The sequence below is a fragment of the Quercus lobata genome, chromosome 5 (assembly GCF_001633185.2).
Source record: "Quercus lobata isolate SW786 chromosome 5, ValleyOak3.0 Primary Assembly, whole genome shotgun sequence".
Lineage (NCBI taxonomy): Eukaryota > Viridiplantae > Streptophyta > Magnoliopsida > Fagales > Fagaceae > Quercus > Quercus lobata.
The window spans coordinates 10,052,549-10,065,257 of record NC_044908.1 but is presented as its reverse complement, the minus strand read 5'-3'; the positions used below and the strand labels follow the sequence as shown (position 1 = coordinate 10,065,257).

The 12,709-nt window shown below is 32.8% G+C and overlaps 1 protein-coding gene across 1 annotated transcript; it reads left to right on the top strand.

The window, feature by feature from the left end:
* Positions 1 to 383: 383 nt before the first annotated feature.
* LOC115989913 (putative F-box/LRR-repeat protein At3g18150) lies at positions 384 to 6,462 on the top strand. The gene is made up of 7 exons (XM_031113786.1): positions 384 to 1,136; positions 1,317 to 1,532; positions 1,676 to 1,894; positions 3,526 to 3,718; positions 4,176 to 4,230; positions 5,144 to 5,283; positions 6,449 to 6,462. The coding sequence occupies exons 1-7, from the start codon at positions 384 to 386 to the stop codon at positions 6,460 to 6,462; spliced, it is 1,590 nt and encodes a 529-aa protein (XP_030969646.1).
* Positions 6,463 to 12,709: the final 6,247 nt, after the last annotated feature.

Below are 12,709 nucleotides of genomic sequence, written 5' to 3'. Positions count from 1 at the left end.
TAGGCTTTTTTTTTTTTTTAATAGGATGTGGGCATGGGCTTTTTTTTTTTTAATAGGACGAGATCCAATTAGTTTCAGCTTTTGGAATGAAATCGAATTCTATTCATTCATGATTCATCTAATCTAATTATTATTATTATTTTTTTTATATAAAATAAAAATTCTATTTTAACTTAATAATTAAAATTTAACAAAAAGTAGTAATAATTGTTTTTCGAATTTACTTAGGAATCCTTTTTCCTAGTCCTACTGTCCTAGGACTCTTCTACTTAGTTTTATAAGAACAACCGTCTATGTATTATATATACACAAGAGTGTCTCCTACATGAGCATACTTAAACAACATCGTTTCTTCTCAAATTTGAGCTTTTCTATGTCATGTTATGGACCGTATATCAGAATTGCCAGAACCTATTCTACAACACATCCTCTCCTTCCTTCCATTTAAACAAGTTTTTCAATGTGCAATATTGGCCAAAAGGTGGAAACATGTGTGGTCTACTTTCCCAATTCTTCGGTTTGATCATACCTATTTCAACTCGTTATCAAAAATCGCGAGAGGCCGGGATGTCTGGCTGAAGAGAGGGGACTTGTACAGTTTTGTGGAGCAGAATTTAGAGAGCCGACGAAAGCAGAGGCTTCTTGTAAAGAATTTTACACTTAGCGACCGCTTGGGTAGACAGAAATCAGCGTCTCGCGTTGACCGTTGGCTTAGCTTTGCACTTGAGAGTAACGTGGAAGAGCTGAATCTTGATTTTGAAAGGTTTGCTAGTGTATGTTATTGCTTGCCTCAGAGTGTTCTGCTTTCTAAATCATTGCGTTTGTTAAGTTTACATCGCTGTAAGTTCGATACAAGTAGTACTGGTGGTCTTATAAACATGTCCTCTTTAAGAAAAGTGTGTTTAGTTGAAGTTCATATGGATAATCAGTTTTTACAAAGCCTAGTTGTTGGGTGTCCTGCGCTAGAAGACATGAATTTGAAATGGTGTTATGGTTTGAAAGGTATAGAATTGTTATGTCATCATGGATTAATGGCTGTTGGCATTGAAGAAAATCGTGACCTCGAGAGAGTTGAGTTGGAAGCACCAAATCTTTGTAGTGTTCATATAGTTCAGACATCTTGTGAGATTAACCTGGTCCATTGTAAAAATCTTAAGAAGTTAAAGTTACAAGCATGTATAACAGACGATTGGCTCAATGACAATCTCTCTGAACTTCCACTCATTGAGACCTTAGAACTAACTTGTTGCTCTCTGCTGAAGAGAATAGAGATTTCAAGTGATCAGCTAAAATCATTGGCCTTACTGGCTTGCTAGAATCTAGTTGAAGTCAAGCTTGATGCTCCTAAATTATGTAGATTCGATCATTATACTCGTTCTGTAATATCGTTATCATCATTGAATGCTTTGAATCTGTCGGTGGCTACTTATGGCATGATTAGTCGTGATGATCCTTGGAATGTTAAGAAGATTGAATTCCTCTCAAAGCTGAGTAATTCAAAGTTATTGAGTTTGTCACTTCAGTCGGCCGAGGTCTTTATGATTTATTTTTTTACTCATCTTCCTCATTGATTTCTTTTGTATTAATTTTTCTTTTCTTACACGTGTTCTCTTGAATATCAAATATTAACATTTATTGTAAAAGTCTAATTTGTTTGTTTGTTTGATTTGTGAAGAATGCGATTATGCCAAAAAGATTGAGAAAAACTGTATCATCACCAACATATAATGTCAAGCACCTGCATTTGATTTTATCTTCTCCAATGTCATTTACAAGATATGCAATTGGCGAACTTGTGGATAGCTTGCTCTGGATTTCTCCTCTTCTGGACTCTCTAACAATAGAAGCCGGCTCCATTTATAAGCCAGATGATTATGACAAAATATCTTTCAAGGTATTATATTTATTTATTTATTTCTTAGAATCTTGAATTTTGCTCCCTATTTTTTGATTGATGAGGATGCTAAATAGTGCTTTGATTGCTTTAAACAAATTCATTATTGTAAAAGATGATTCTTGTTATATGTTTTTGCTTCTCATGCTAAGCAGGTTTCTTTTTCATGTGGTAAGGATTTTGGTGTAGTTAATAGTTAGGGAAGTCCTTATTGTCTAAATGTTTGTTATTTCTATATATGATGCCTGTTTAAGGAGAATGGTCTGATAATTTTATGGTGAAATCTTGTTATCCCACCCTCCCCCAAACATGCGCAAAACAAACATAACATCAAAATTTGGAATTTTATATTTAATTATAGACAAGGTTTCTCTCCAAAATAATTTAGAGAAAAACCCTTCAAACTATTCATATATCTTTCTATTAGATGTGAATTTTAAAATTTTAATCCGTTGGATTGCATGCTATTTATGTTAGTAACACACATGTCAAATTTCATTGAAATAGGATGTTATTTACTATTTAATCAATAAACTTATTTTTTATACATAATTTTATATTACAAAAACTTGAAATATAAACATTTGATTGATGATATAGCTATTCATATCTTCAATTTAAAAAAAAAAAAAAAAAAAATTTGCAAGCATTGAGGATATAATAAGCACATACAAATACAATCTACTAGTTTGATTTTTAAGCAAATATGTTCTATAATTGAAATGACTGCAACTCCTTTTTAGGCTTCACCTAGGGGCACTACGACAATGATCCCTTGATCTACACAATCCAGAACCAAAATACAGATTTTAGTGATCCAAACTTTCTTTTCTTTCTGTTTTTTTAGTTACGCTTTTCAAAATCGTTGTAGTTTTTGCCTTTGTTCAATTCCCCATTGGATGATTGTACAGAAAGCAATAAGGATGGAACTTGATGGCAAAATCTAGAAACCTAATTGCACTACTACAGGAAAATCATAGCAATTTAGTTTGTGTCGGCATAAAACTTCCACTTTTATAAGGTGTAGGTGAGGTTATGGCAGGTACCCAATTTAGCAGTTTAGATTCAAAGTCAAAATTAAAAATAAAGGAGAAGTCTTTGTCTTTTCTCCAAGTAATTGTTGTTCTCGTGTAGAAATTTCCCAACATGAGTATTTTAATAAGTTTTATCATTTATGAGCCCAAAACTTTGTATCATCAATCAAAGGGTCAGCCATATCAAGTAGAAGTAACCTGTCTGTTATTTAGCAAAAAAAGTAACCAATCTGTTATTATCGCAAAGAAGAACATAATTTGCTTTACAGAATTTCTAGCAGCTTCTATCTGAATCTAAACAAGAGGGAGAGAAGATAGGGATAAGAGAAAACTTTAGCAAAATTAATTACTTATAATAATAAATAAATAAAAATTTGCTTGACAATCGATGTCAAAAGTGGCAAAGGCAGTTTTACAATACTAGTGCAATGATGAAAATAAATTCACAGTAAAATCTGATTGTCACTGAAATCATAATTTGATTTTTCACTCAACATTTTCTCTTTTGCCCTTAATGCTATTGAGACTCTTAACTCAAGATGGTTTTTTTATTGGCCTTTACATATTGCTAACTAACTGGTTGCTTGTATATTTCAGCTGTCATATGAAAAGCCTGTTTATAAAGGGGAGAATTCTAGCTGTTGCAAATTCCTTCCATTTCCATGTTGGAGGCATTGCTTGAAGACCGTTGAGATTGACAATCGTAGAGGAAGTGCAGATAAAGAAATCCTAAGCAATTATTTTTTTGAGAATGCAAAAACCTTGGAGAATTTCCAGTTTCTTGTTGGTGGTATTAGTTGAAGAGTCCAAGATTGAAAACTTTAGGGAATATGCATCTACAAAGATCTTTTAAGGGTATACTTTTGTAGGATGCAGAAGTGTTGAGAATGGTCTCACATGTGCTACTTTTGACTCATCTTGTAGAATTTCAGTTAACATGAATTTTATGGAATTAGCAATACTTTGTAAGATTACTTTGGACTTTGCATTAGCAATATTTTGTAGTTATTTTACAGTAAATTTGTGGTTTGGCATCTAAATTATTTCTACTAGTTGCGCAAGACATTTTTAAATAAATGTGTAGCATATTCGTGCTCTATCATTTATGAAATAATTTTCCATTGTCATTTACAATTTAGAAGAAAGGAAAAATTTTCAATTCTAAATAACATGTGCTTACAAGATCTATTGCACCATAAAAGTTATACAATAAATTGGCAATTATTTCTGGGCTGTTTGCTGGACAGGAAAGAAGATCATCGATGATGGGACTTTTGGGACACCAGAATATTGGACCTTTGAGTAGGGAAGATACTATTCTGACCCCATTCTCTGTTTGTTTTTTTGGAGAAACTCCTTTGGTTTAACAATGTTCTCAAGAAAGAAAAATGTTTTCAAAATTTTGCACCATCCTTTTTTTTTTTTTTTTTTTTTTCAAATAAAAAATCTTTCTGGCTTACTTTGGTTTTTTACAATGGAAGGAAGCTCTGCTCCATACACTGTTCTTCATCTTCAAAAGATTACTCCAATAGTGCCATTTACATTGCCAAGATTTGCAATTTGCATTCCCTTAGTTCTCTCCTTTGTCTCTCTCTCCCATTTTCCTTTTTTTTTTTCCCCTTCTTTACTTCAAGTAATTAATACTTAGAGGAGTGCTTTTTAGTTTACAAAATACAAGACTTCTAGTACTACTTAATCCAATTCTAATACAATAGAGCTATTAAGAGAATGACCATGTATATGGCTAAAAATTCATACACTTCAAAAGCAAAACTTTTATCACTCTGAATATAATAAATTATTATTGATTTGAAAAAAAATATGATTAGTTATTTGATTCAATTCTTTATGCATTTCAATGATTATTGTCTAATTTGTAGCCATCTTTTAACTTATTAATAATTTTTTTTTTTTTAATATCATTATAATTAATGTGTTGTAATTTAATTTGAAAGCCTAGGTCGATAGGGAAATTAATCCACTTAACTAGTATTGTATATATTTATGAATTAAAAAAATTAAAAAAAAAAAACCTTATATTGTATATTGTATTGTGTTTATAATACTATTTTAGATAATTGTACATAGTATATATAGATGTAGTATATATTAATAAAAACATTAATCATCTATTTACTACTAGACCCTAGTAAAAAATTCGTAGCTTTGCCACTATGTGGAAAGGACTCCATCCCTTGGGCCTTTACAACCAAAGGGGAGTTCCCCTTAAAAAATCTGCATATATACCTGATTGTAAAATGATTAAACACCTTAAATCCCTCTACTATCTAGATCTGTTGAATCTAGAAAACCAAAATAATCCAATGAAGCCAGTCATTTCTTTGGCTATGTTTGGTTCGAGGGAAAGGGAGAGAAGAGAAGAGAAAGGATCCTTTGTCTTTTTTTTTTTTTTTTTTTTGGGGGGGGGGGCGCGGGGGGAATGAAATGTGGGGAGAAAATTTCTATAGATCCCACCAATTTTGTATTTTTAACTTTCCCTCAAAGTCCATAAAATTACTCTTATTCCCTTAAAAAGTTTTGACTTTTTGTGTGAAATTATGTTTATATCATTATTTCTTTATTAATTAAAATGATAAAGTATAAAATACATTCTATTTCTTTCATTTCTTTTCTAACTCTGTTACATCCAAAGACATTTTTTCCCCTTTATTTTTCCTTTCTATTTCCTTATACTTTTATCTTCTCTTCCCTTCCCTTCCCTTCACTTCTCTTCCCTCTAACCAAACAAAACAAAGCCTTTTGATTTGTGTAAAGGAAAAAAACTTAATGGATATTTTAAGGACAATGGTTTAATAAACTTTTTAGAAATTATTTTTAAGAAAAATACAAAAACAACTGATTTTTTTAATAACTTTTTGGTGTCAAAACTTTCATAAAATGATTCATTAATAAATTTTCTAAGAGCACTCATTAACCAGCAGACCGTGTGTAAATAATAGTATCTCCGGTTCAAGAAGTGTTGGGTTCAAGAGGGCTTTAATCTTGCAACATGTAGTGTGTGTGGTAACCGGTAAGGACCGTGAATCTATAGTACGTGTGTTAATGGACTAGCTTTGCTAAGGACTTTGGAACCAAATTGGTATCCCTCGTACGCTGTTACCTTCCTTAACAGAGAATGGCTAAATTCAAACGGGACCTCCAATTGTGCACTCACTACATTGCAACATTATAGGTCTGCTTGACTTTGTGATGAAAAATGGGTACCCCTTGCAAAAATTAAAATTTCCCAAACAAGTTAGTGGAGCTACTGACTAGCAATATATATACCCAAGAGTGCCTAGGTTGAATTAGATTGGGTTTGAAGTATTTTCCAACCCAACTCAAACATTTTGGGTTGAAAAATCAACAAACCAACACATAGTACTTGTAAACATTAACACAACCTAATTTGTAGGGATCAGGTTGAAATGTGTTGGGTTTTCATTCAACTAATTGCACCATTTATTAAATAAATGGATACAAATTATTCAATTGGTTTTAATATTCCTGTTTTATCTAGGTAGGTCGGATTAATCAGTTAACAATTTTGCTAATCCAAACCCAACTCAAGCTAAGCTTAAAGATGAAAAAAAAAAACCACCGAATCAGCAACTCAAGGTTTTTAATTGGGTTGGGTCAGGTCATGTTGAATGCACACCTCTAATAATACGTCTTGCCTAAATCTAACAATTTCAATTTTCTTTTCTCACATACCTTTTTGGTTTTTAATAATTACATAACTAGTGTGTTTGTGTATAAATAAAAACGAAGTTTCTTCGTGTGCATGAAAATGAAAACTACATAGCACAATTGGAGGCATTTTTTTCCCCAGGGATCAGCATCTAAAACTGGAGTAGATGTTAATGTTCTGTTTTTACTAGTATTATTGTTGGGCTTCTTTTTCTGGCGTACATTATTATTATTATTATTATGGATGTATTGTTTTTTAAAGTCTTACACTTTTTCATTTTTTTGGAGTACAATTATGGTATTGCCCAATTTATCATTTTAAGGAAAACAAGCCAATGAACTATACCATTATCATGTTAAAATTATGGTTAAGAGATTAAATTCATAATTTTCTAATAGTTTAGTTTTTAAAAAAATCTATAATTTATCATATTAAACCAAATTAACCTAATGGATCTTAACATTAATTATTTTTATTATTTTATAAATTTAAATATTTATATCTCTTATAAAAATGTCATTTAATTCTATTTCGGCAAAAGAACATTTATGACTATGATTCCATATTGTAAATTTGTACATTGTACACTTTATTAATGAGACAACAAAATGAACCTAATTTTTTTTTTTTTTAAGAAAGTTTCAACTTATAACATCCGTTCCTGATTTATCTCCACTAAATCTAGAATCATATAGATTTCTAAATCTTTATTCGAAAGGATTTGTCAAGAAGAGGCTTTTATTTTTGGTTTAGTGAAAACATTAGACTTAGTGGTCCTATTTTATAGCAAAAAAAAAAAAAAACTATCTTTATTTTTTATATATAATTTTTATTTTGAGAATCTAATTTATAAATGGATAAAGCAATTTGACCCTATATTTTAGGCAATATTTTAGTGAGAGTTAGAGTTATATCATTACTGGATTGTCCTTTAGTTTTATTTCTATATAAATATAAGAATGTAGGGGTATTTTTGAAAAAAAAAATGAGAATATAAAATAGGAGAAACACCTTAAATAATAGTATAGATAATGAACAATGACCAAGAGCCCCAATTTAATCTAAAGCCCATGTAGAACAAATCCTAATTCCTATAGAGGGTTCATTGTAAGAAATAATTGATAATATGATGCTATTTTGTTAGATCGATGTAGTCATCAATGGTTTTATACTAAAAAATTTAGTCATCAATGGTTTTATACCATATTGAACCACATAACTCTCTATGTTCTCACTTCTACTTTCTCTGGAATATATTTTATGTTTCATTTTAATTTCAACATCTAACTAATGGGTATCAAATTTCAAACATTCAGCCAATGCCTTCTCTCTTATGCTTCAGAATCTCAAACAAATTTCGATATCGAAGAACAAAAACATTAATAAGCTCTTTTATAAGTACTAACATTAGAATCAAGTAATTGATCTTACATTTGCTTTGTACATGCGTAGCAACATGATGGTTTATTTTTTACTTTCGATTTCAATATTACAGATCCTATCACATCATATCATACACACTGTTAGATATAAGAAATAAAATATTTATGGTCTCTTCATTTCCCTTACATGATTATTGATAGATATATTGGTATAGTATTCAAATTTTGCTGAGGACCAAAAAGAAATCAACCTTACTTTATGAACATGAAACCAAATATGATTGATATTAAGATAGGTTTCCTGGATTAATAATTACAATAGAACATCGTGATCCACTTAAAAATGGAACTCGATCGGAATAGGAAACTTCTCCCTTCTACATAAAAATCCAGAAATATAAATATATTTAAAGGGAAAGGGAACCCCTTAGATCCACAGATCAGATACAATAATACAACTTTCTCACTTTGGAGAATCATGAGTGCTACTCTCTCCATGCTCCATGGTACTCTTCTCGTAGTAATGATAGACTGCTGCACTAGAGAGCACCGCCAGTGTTAAAGCTTGTGCGTGCATCCTAGCAACAAAGAAGGCACACGATTTTTGTTAGTATCTTAACACACAAACACGCACTTCTTAGAACTTAAAAAAACAATTTGATACAATATATGAGGCCGATGTACATACCTGGCATGAATAAGCTTTAGGCTTGGCTTGAGGTGAGATCTTTTACGTGAATTATAAGCTAGTGATGCTCCAATTCCTGATGCCCACAGTGCCCCTATAGTAACCATTTCATGATGATGAGTATATTGATAATTCACAAAATTATTCTGATGTTTCAATTACCACAATTTATATTATACATAGAACTTACATGTTAGGGTCTTAGTATTTTTACTACATAGATTTAAGAAGAAGAAGAAGAAGAAGAAAGGATCATATTAATTGAGAAAGACGGTTTACTATACTGACCAATGGTGGTGAGCTTGTTCTTGGAGACCCAGGTTTGAATCGCTTCCATTTTCTTGTTTTACAAAGTACATTCAGTAGTGTGCTAGTGAATGAATCAGTGGGGTGGTGGTGGTTGGCTTAATGCATAGGAAGGTGGGTATTTATAAGTGTTCTATGTTGAAAAATGTGCTTTCGTGTTTAGTTTGGCCCATTGATTTACTTTATTCTCTCTTTTCACTGAACCACTCTTGGTCTTGGAGCTTAAACTAGAGGCTTGTCTAATACTGTGAGCCGTTGGATTTGTATTTAGGGGAAATTCTAGGAGCTGGAGAAGTACAAATCTCGGTCTAGATTTAAGAGTTCACTTTGACTAGGTACTATTGCCCGTGGTATATATAGTGGATTTTCAGCAGAAAAACGCTCATTTCTTCCATTCCTTTTTATTAAAGTAGTTGTCTACTTTTGATGATCTACTTTTTCTTTTTCTTTTTTTGAAATGGATGATCTACTTTTTTTGAGTCAGCTACATAATAATAGAACAATGTCAGAAAACGAAGTGTCATATATTTTAGAAAATAGTAATGATATCTTCTTTAAAATCCAAACTATCGGACAAACAAATTAGTGTTGTGGGTCCAGCCCGATTTTGTGGCAAGAAATCCATGTAGTGAAAGAATTCTATTAAAAATAGGAGACCTCATGATCCAATTTGTGTTTGAGTAGGAGTCTGTGTGCTACAAGGATGGTGTAGCGGCAAGGTATATATATAAACAAGGTTTATTAGGTATTAGGGTGCCGCCCAGTGAAAAGAAAAAGAAATAGGGTGCCACATAGTGAAAAAAGAAAAGAGAAAGGATTGCTGTATTTGAGAAAGAAAATTTATGTGTGTGAGAGCAAAAAAAAAATAAGAGAGATTTTTTTTTTCTTTAGCTGTGAGATATATACAAAAATTATTGTAATTGATTTGATAATAGTGAAGTTATTCAGAGTTTGTCCCTTGGTTTTTCCCTTTAAGAGAAAGGGTTTTCCACGTTGATTGTTATTTTGGATTGATAGTTTTTTTTTTTTTTTTGATAATATTATTTGGGACCCAACAAGTGGTATCAGAACTAGGTTAGAGTGAAAGCAATGGCCGGAGAAGAAGGCAAGGGTTCAGGAATTGAGAAATTTGCTGGAACAGACTTCGTGTATTGGAGGATGCAGCTGATTGAAGATTATCTTTATGTGAAGAAATTGCGTCTGCCTCTTTTGGGGATGAAACCTGAAACTATGAAGGATGAAGACTAGAACCTTCTTGATAGACAGGTATTGGGAGTTATTCGATTAACTCTGTCAAGGGAGTTATTCGATTAACTCTGTCAAGGGAGTTATTCGATTAACTCTGTCAAGATCAATTGCGCACAATGTTGTGAAAGAAAAGACCACAGTGGATTTGATGAAGGCTTTGTCTAGCATGTATGAAAAGCCGTCAGCTAACAATAAGGTGTATCTGATGAAGAAGTTATTTAATATGAAGAAGGCAGAGGGCACTTCTGTAGCACAACATATAAATGAGTTCAATACAAATACTAATCAATTAACCATGATGGGAATTGAATTTGATGATGAGATTCGTGAATTGATACTCTTGGCTTCTTTACCAAACAATTGGGAAGCCATGAGAATGACGATGAGTAATTTTGCAGGGAAAAGCAAACTCAAATATGATGATATTTGAGATTTGATTTTAAGTGAAGAGGTTTGCATGAGATATGCAAATATAGACAATGCACAAGATCAAGCTTTTGTCATGGGGAACAAGAGCAGAGGTAGAAGCAGAGGACCTAATGATCGAAAATTCAATGGTAGGTCACAATCAAGAGATAGATCTCAGTTCAAGGAAACTAGAGAAAGCTTCCATTGTGGGAAAATGGTCACTTAAGAAGAGATTGTTGGCATTGGAATAAGGAACAAAATAAAGGAAAATATGAAAAGAATGATAGTAAGAAAAACACTACAGCTGCTATGATTGATGAGGATGTTGTGGTGCTCTCTATTGAAGAGCAAAAATGTGAGCATGTTACTAATAATGATGTTGAGTGGGTCGTTGATTCTGCAGCCCCCCACCATATTATCCCTAAAAAGGGGTTGTTTACCACATACAAAGCAAGAGACTTTGGTACAGTGAAGATGGGTAATTCTAGTTACTCAAAAATTATGGAAATTGGTGATGTGTGCATTGAAACCAATGTTGGTAGCACTATAATGTTGAAGGATGTGCAACATGTTCCAGATTTAAGGATGAATGTGTTTTCTACATTGGCTATGGATTGAGCAGGTTATTGTAACTACCTTGGTAATGGAAGATGGAAATTTACTAAAGGGCCATTGGTTGTTGCAAGAGGACATGCACGTTGCAGTTTGTACAGGACTCATGTGAAGAAGAAGTTCAATGAGATTAAAAATTTTGAGAAGACTCCAAAGATAAATGTTGGGATTAATGGTATTGAAACTAAGAGGGTGAAATTCTCATTGCCTAATAGTGCTTCAGAAGAGGAAATGGTAGGTGATGAAGAATATGAAGATGCTAAGGCTACATGGGATGATGATGAAGTGAAAGATCCTAGAGATCTTAAGCAAGGGGAGCAATATCTTCCACTAGAGATTATTGAACCCCTTGAGAAAAGGAGTACTGGAAAACATCATACTGTTAGCTTTAAGAATAATTGGGCTTCTAATGAGGGGGAGCCAAGGGATTGGATTAAAGAAATCCAAGATGAGATTAATTATTTGAGAATGAAAGCGATTAACGATGAGATTAATTATTAGTGAAGATAATGAAAATGGTCAAGCCTTGCGTTGACTTGACTGACATAAAATTGAATTGAAGAGATGGAATGAAGATCTTCTCCCATTGGTGGGTTGGAGGGGAAGATTGTTGTGGGTCTAGCCCGATTTTGTGGCAAGAAATCCATGTAGTGAAAGAATTCTATTAGAAATAGGAGACCTCTTGATCCAATTTGTGTTTGAGTAGGAGTTTGTGTGCTACAAGGATGGTGTGGCGGCAAGGTATATATATAAATAAGGTTTATTAGGTATTAGGGTGCCGCATAGTGAAAAGAAAAAAGAAATAGGGTGCCGCATAGTGAAAAAGGAAAAGAGAAATGATTGTCGTCTTTGAGAAAGAAAATTTGTGTGAGAGAGCAAAGAAAAATAAGAGAGATTTTTTTTTTCCTTTAACTGTGAAATATACACAAAAATTATTCTAATTAATTTGATAATAGTGAAATTATTCGGAGTTTGTCCCGTGATTTTTCCTACAAGAGAAATGGTTTTCCACGTAAATTTTGTGTTCTTGTGTGTATTGTTATTTTGGATTGATAGTTTTTTATTTTTTTATTTTTTTTATAATATTATTTGGGACCCAACAATTGGGAGGGACAACGAAATAGTAATTTGTTCAGAACAAACTACTAAGGGTCATGCTAACGAGCGCCTTTAAGACAATTGTTAATGTAGGGCCAGAAAGCTTATGATCCGGCCCACGCTCTATCCGGGCTCAGGGCCCGTGTCGAGGAGGTAGTGTGCCGAGGACGAGTGATCGAAGGCCGAGGGGTTAAGGGGAACAGTTGAGGACGATCCTGTCCTCGGCCCTCCAAGGCTTTGATAAGAAGAGCAAAGTCTCGGTGAAGGTAATCCACAAATAGTCCCCTAGAGAGGATGTGAGTGGAATGGGGCCCACATGGAGGTACGGTGCGAAATAGGTTCGAGGAA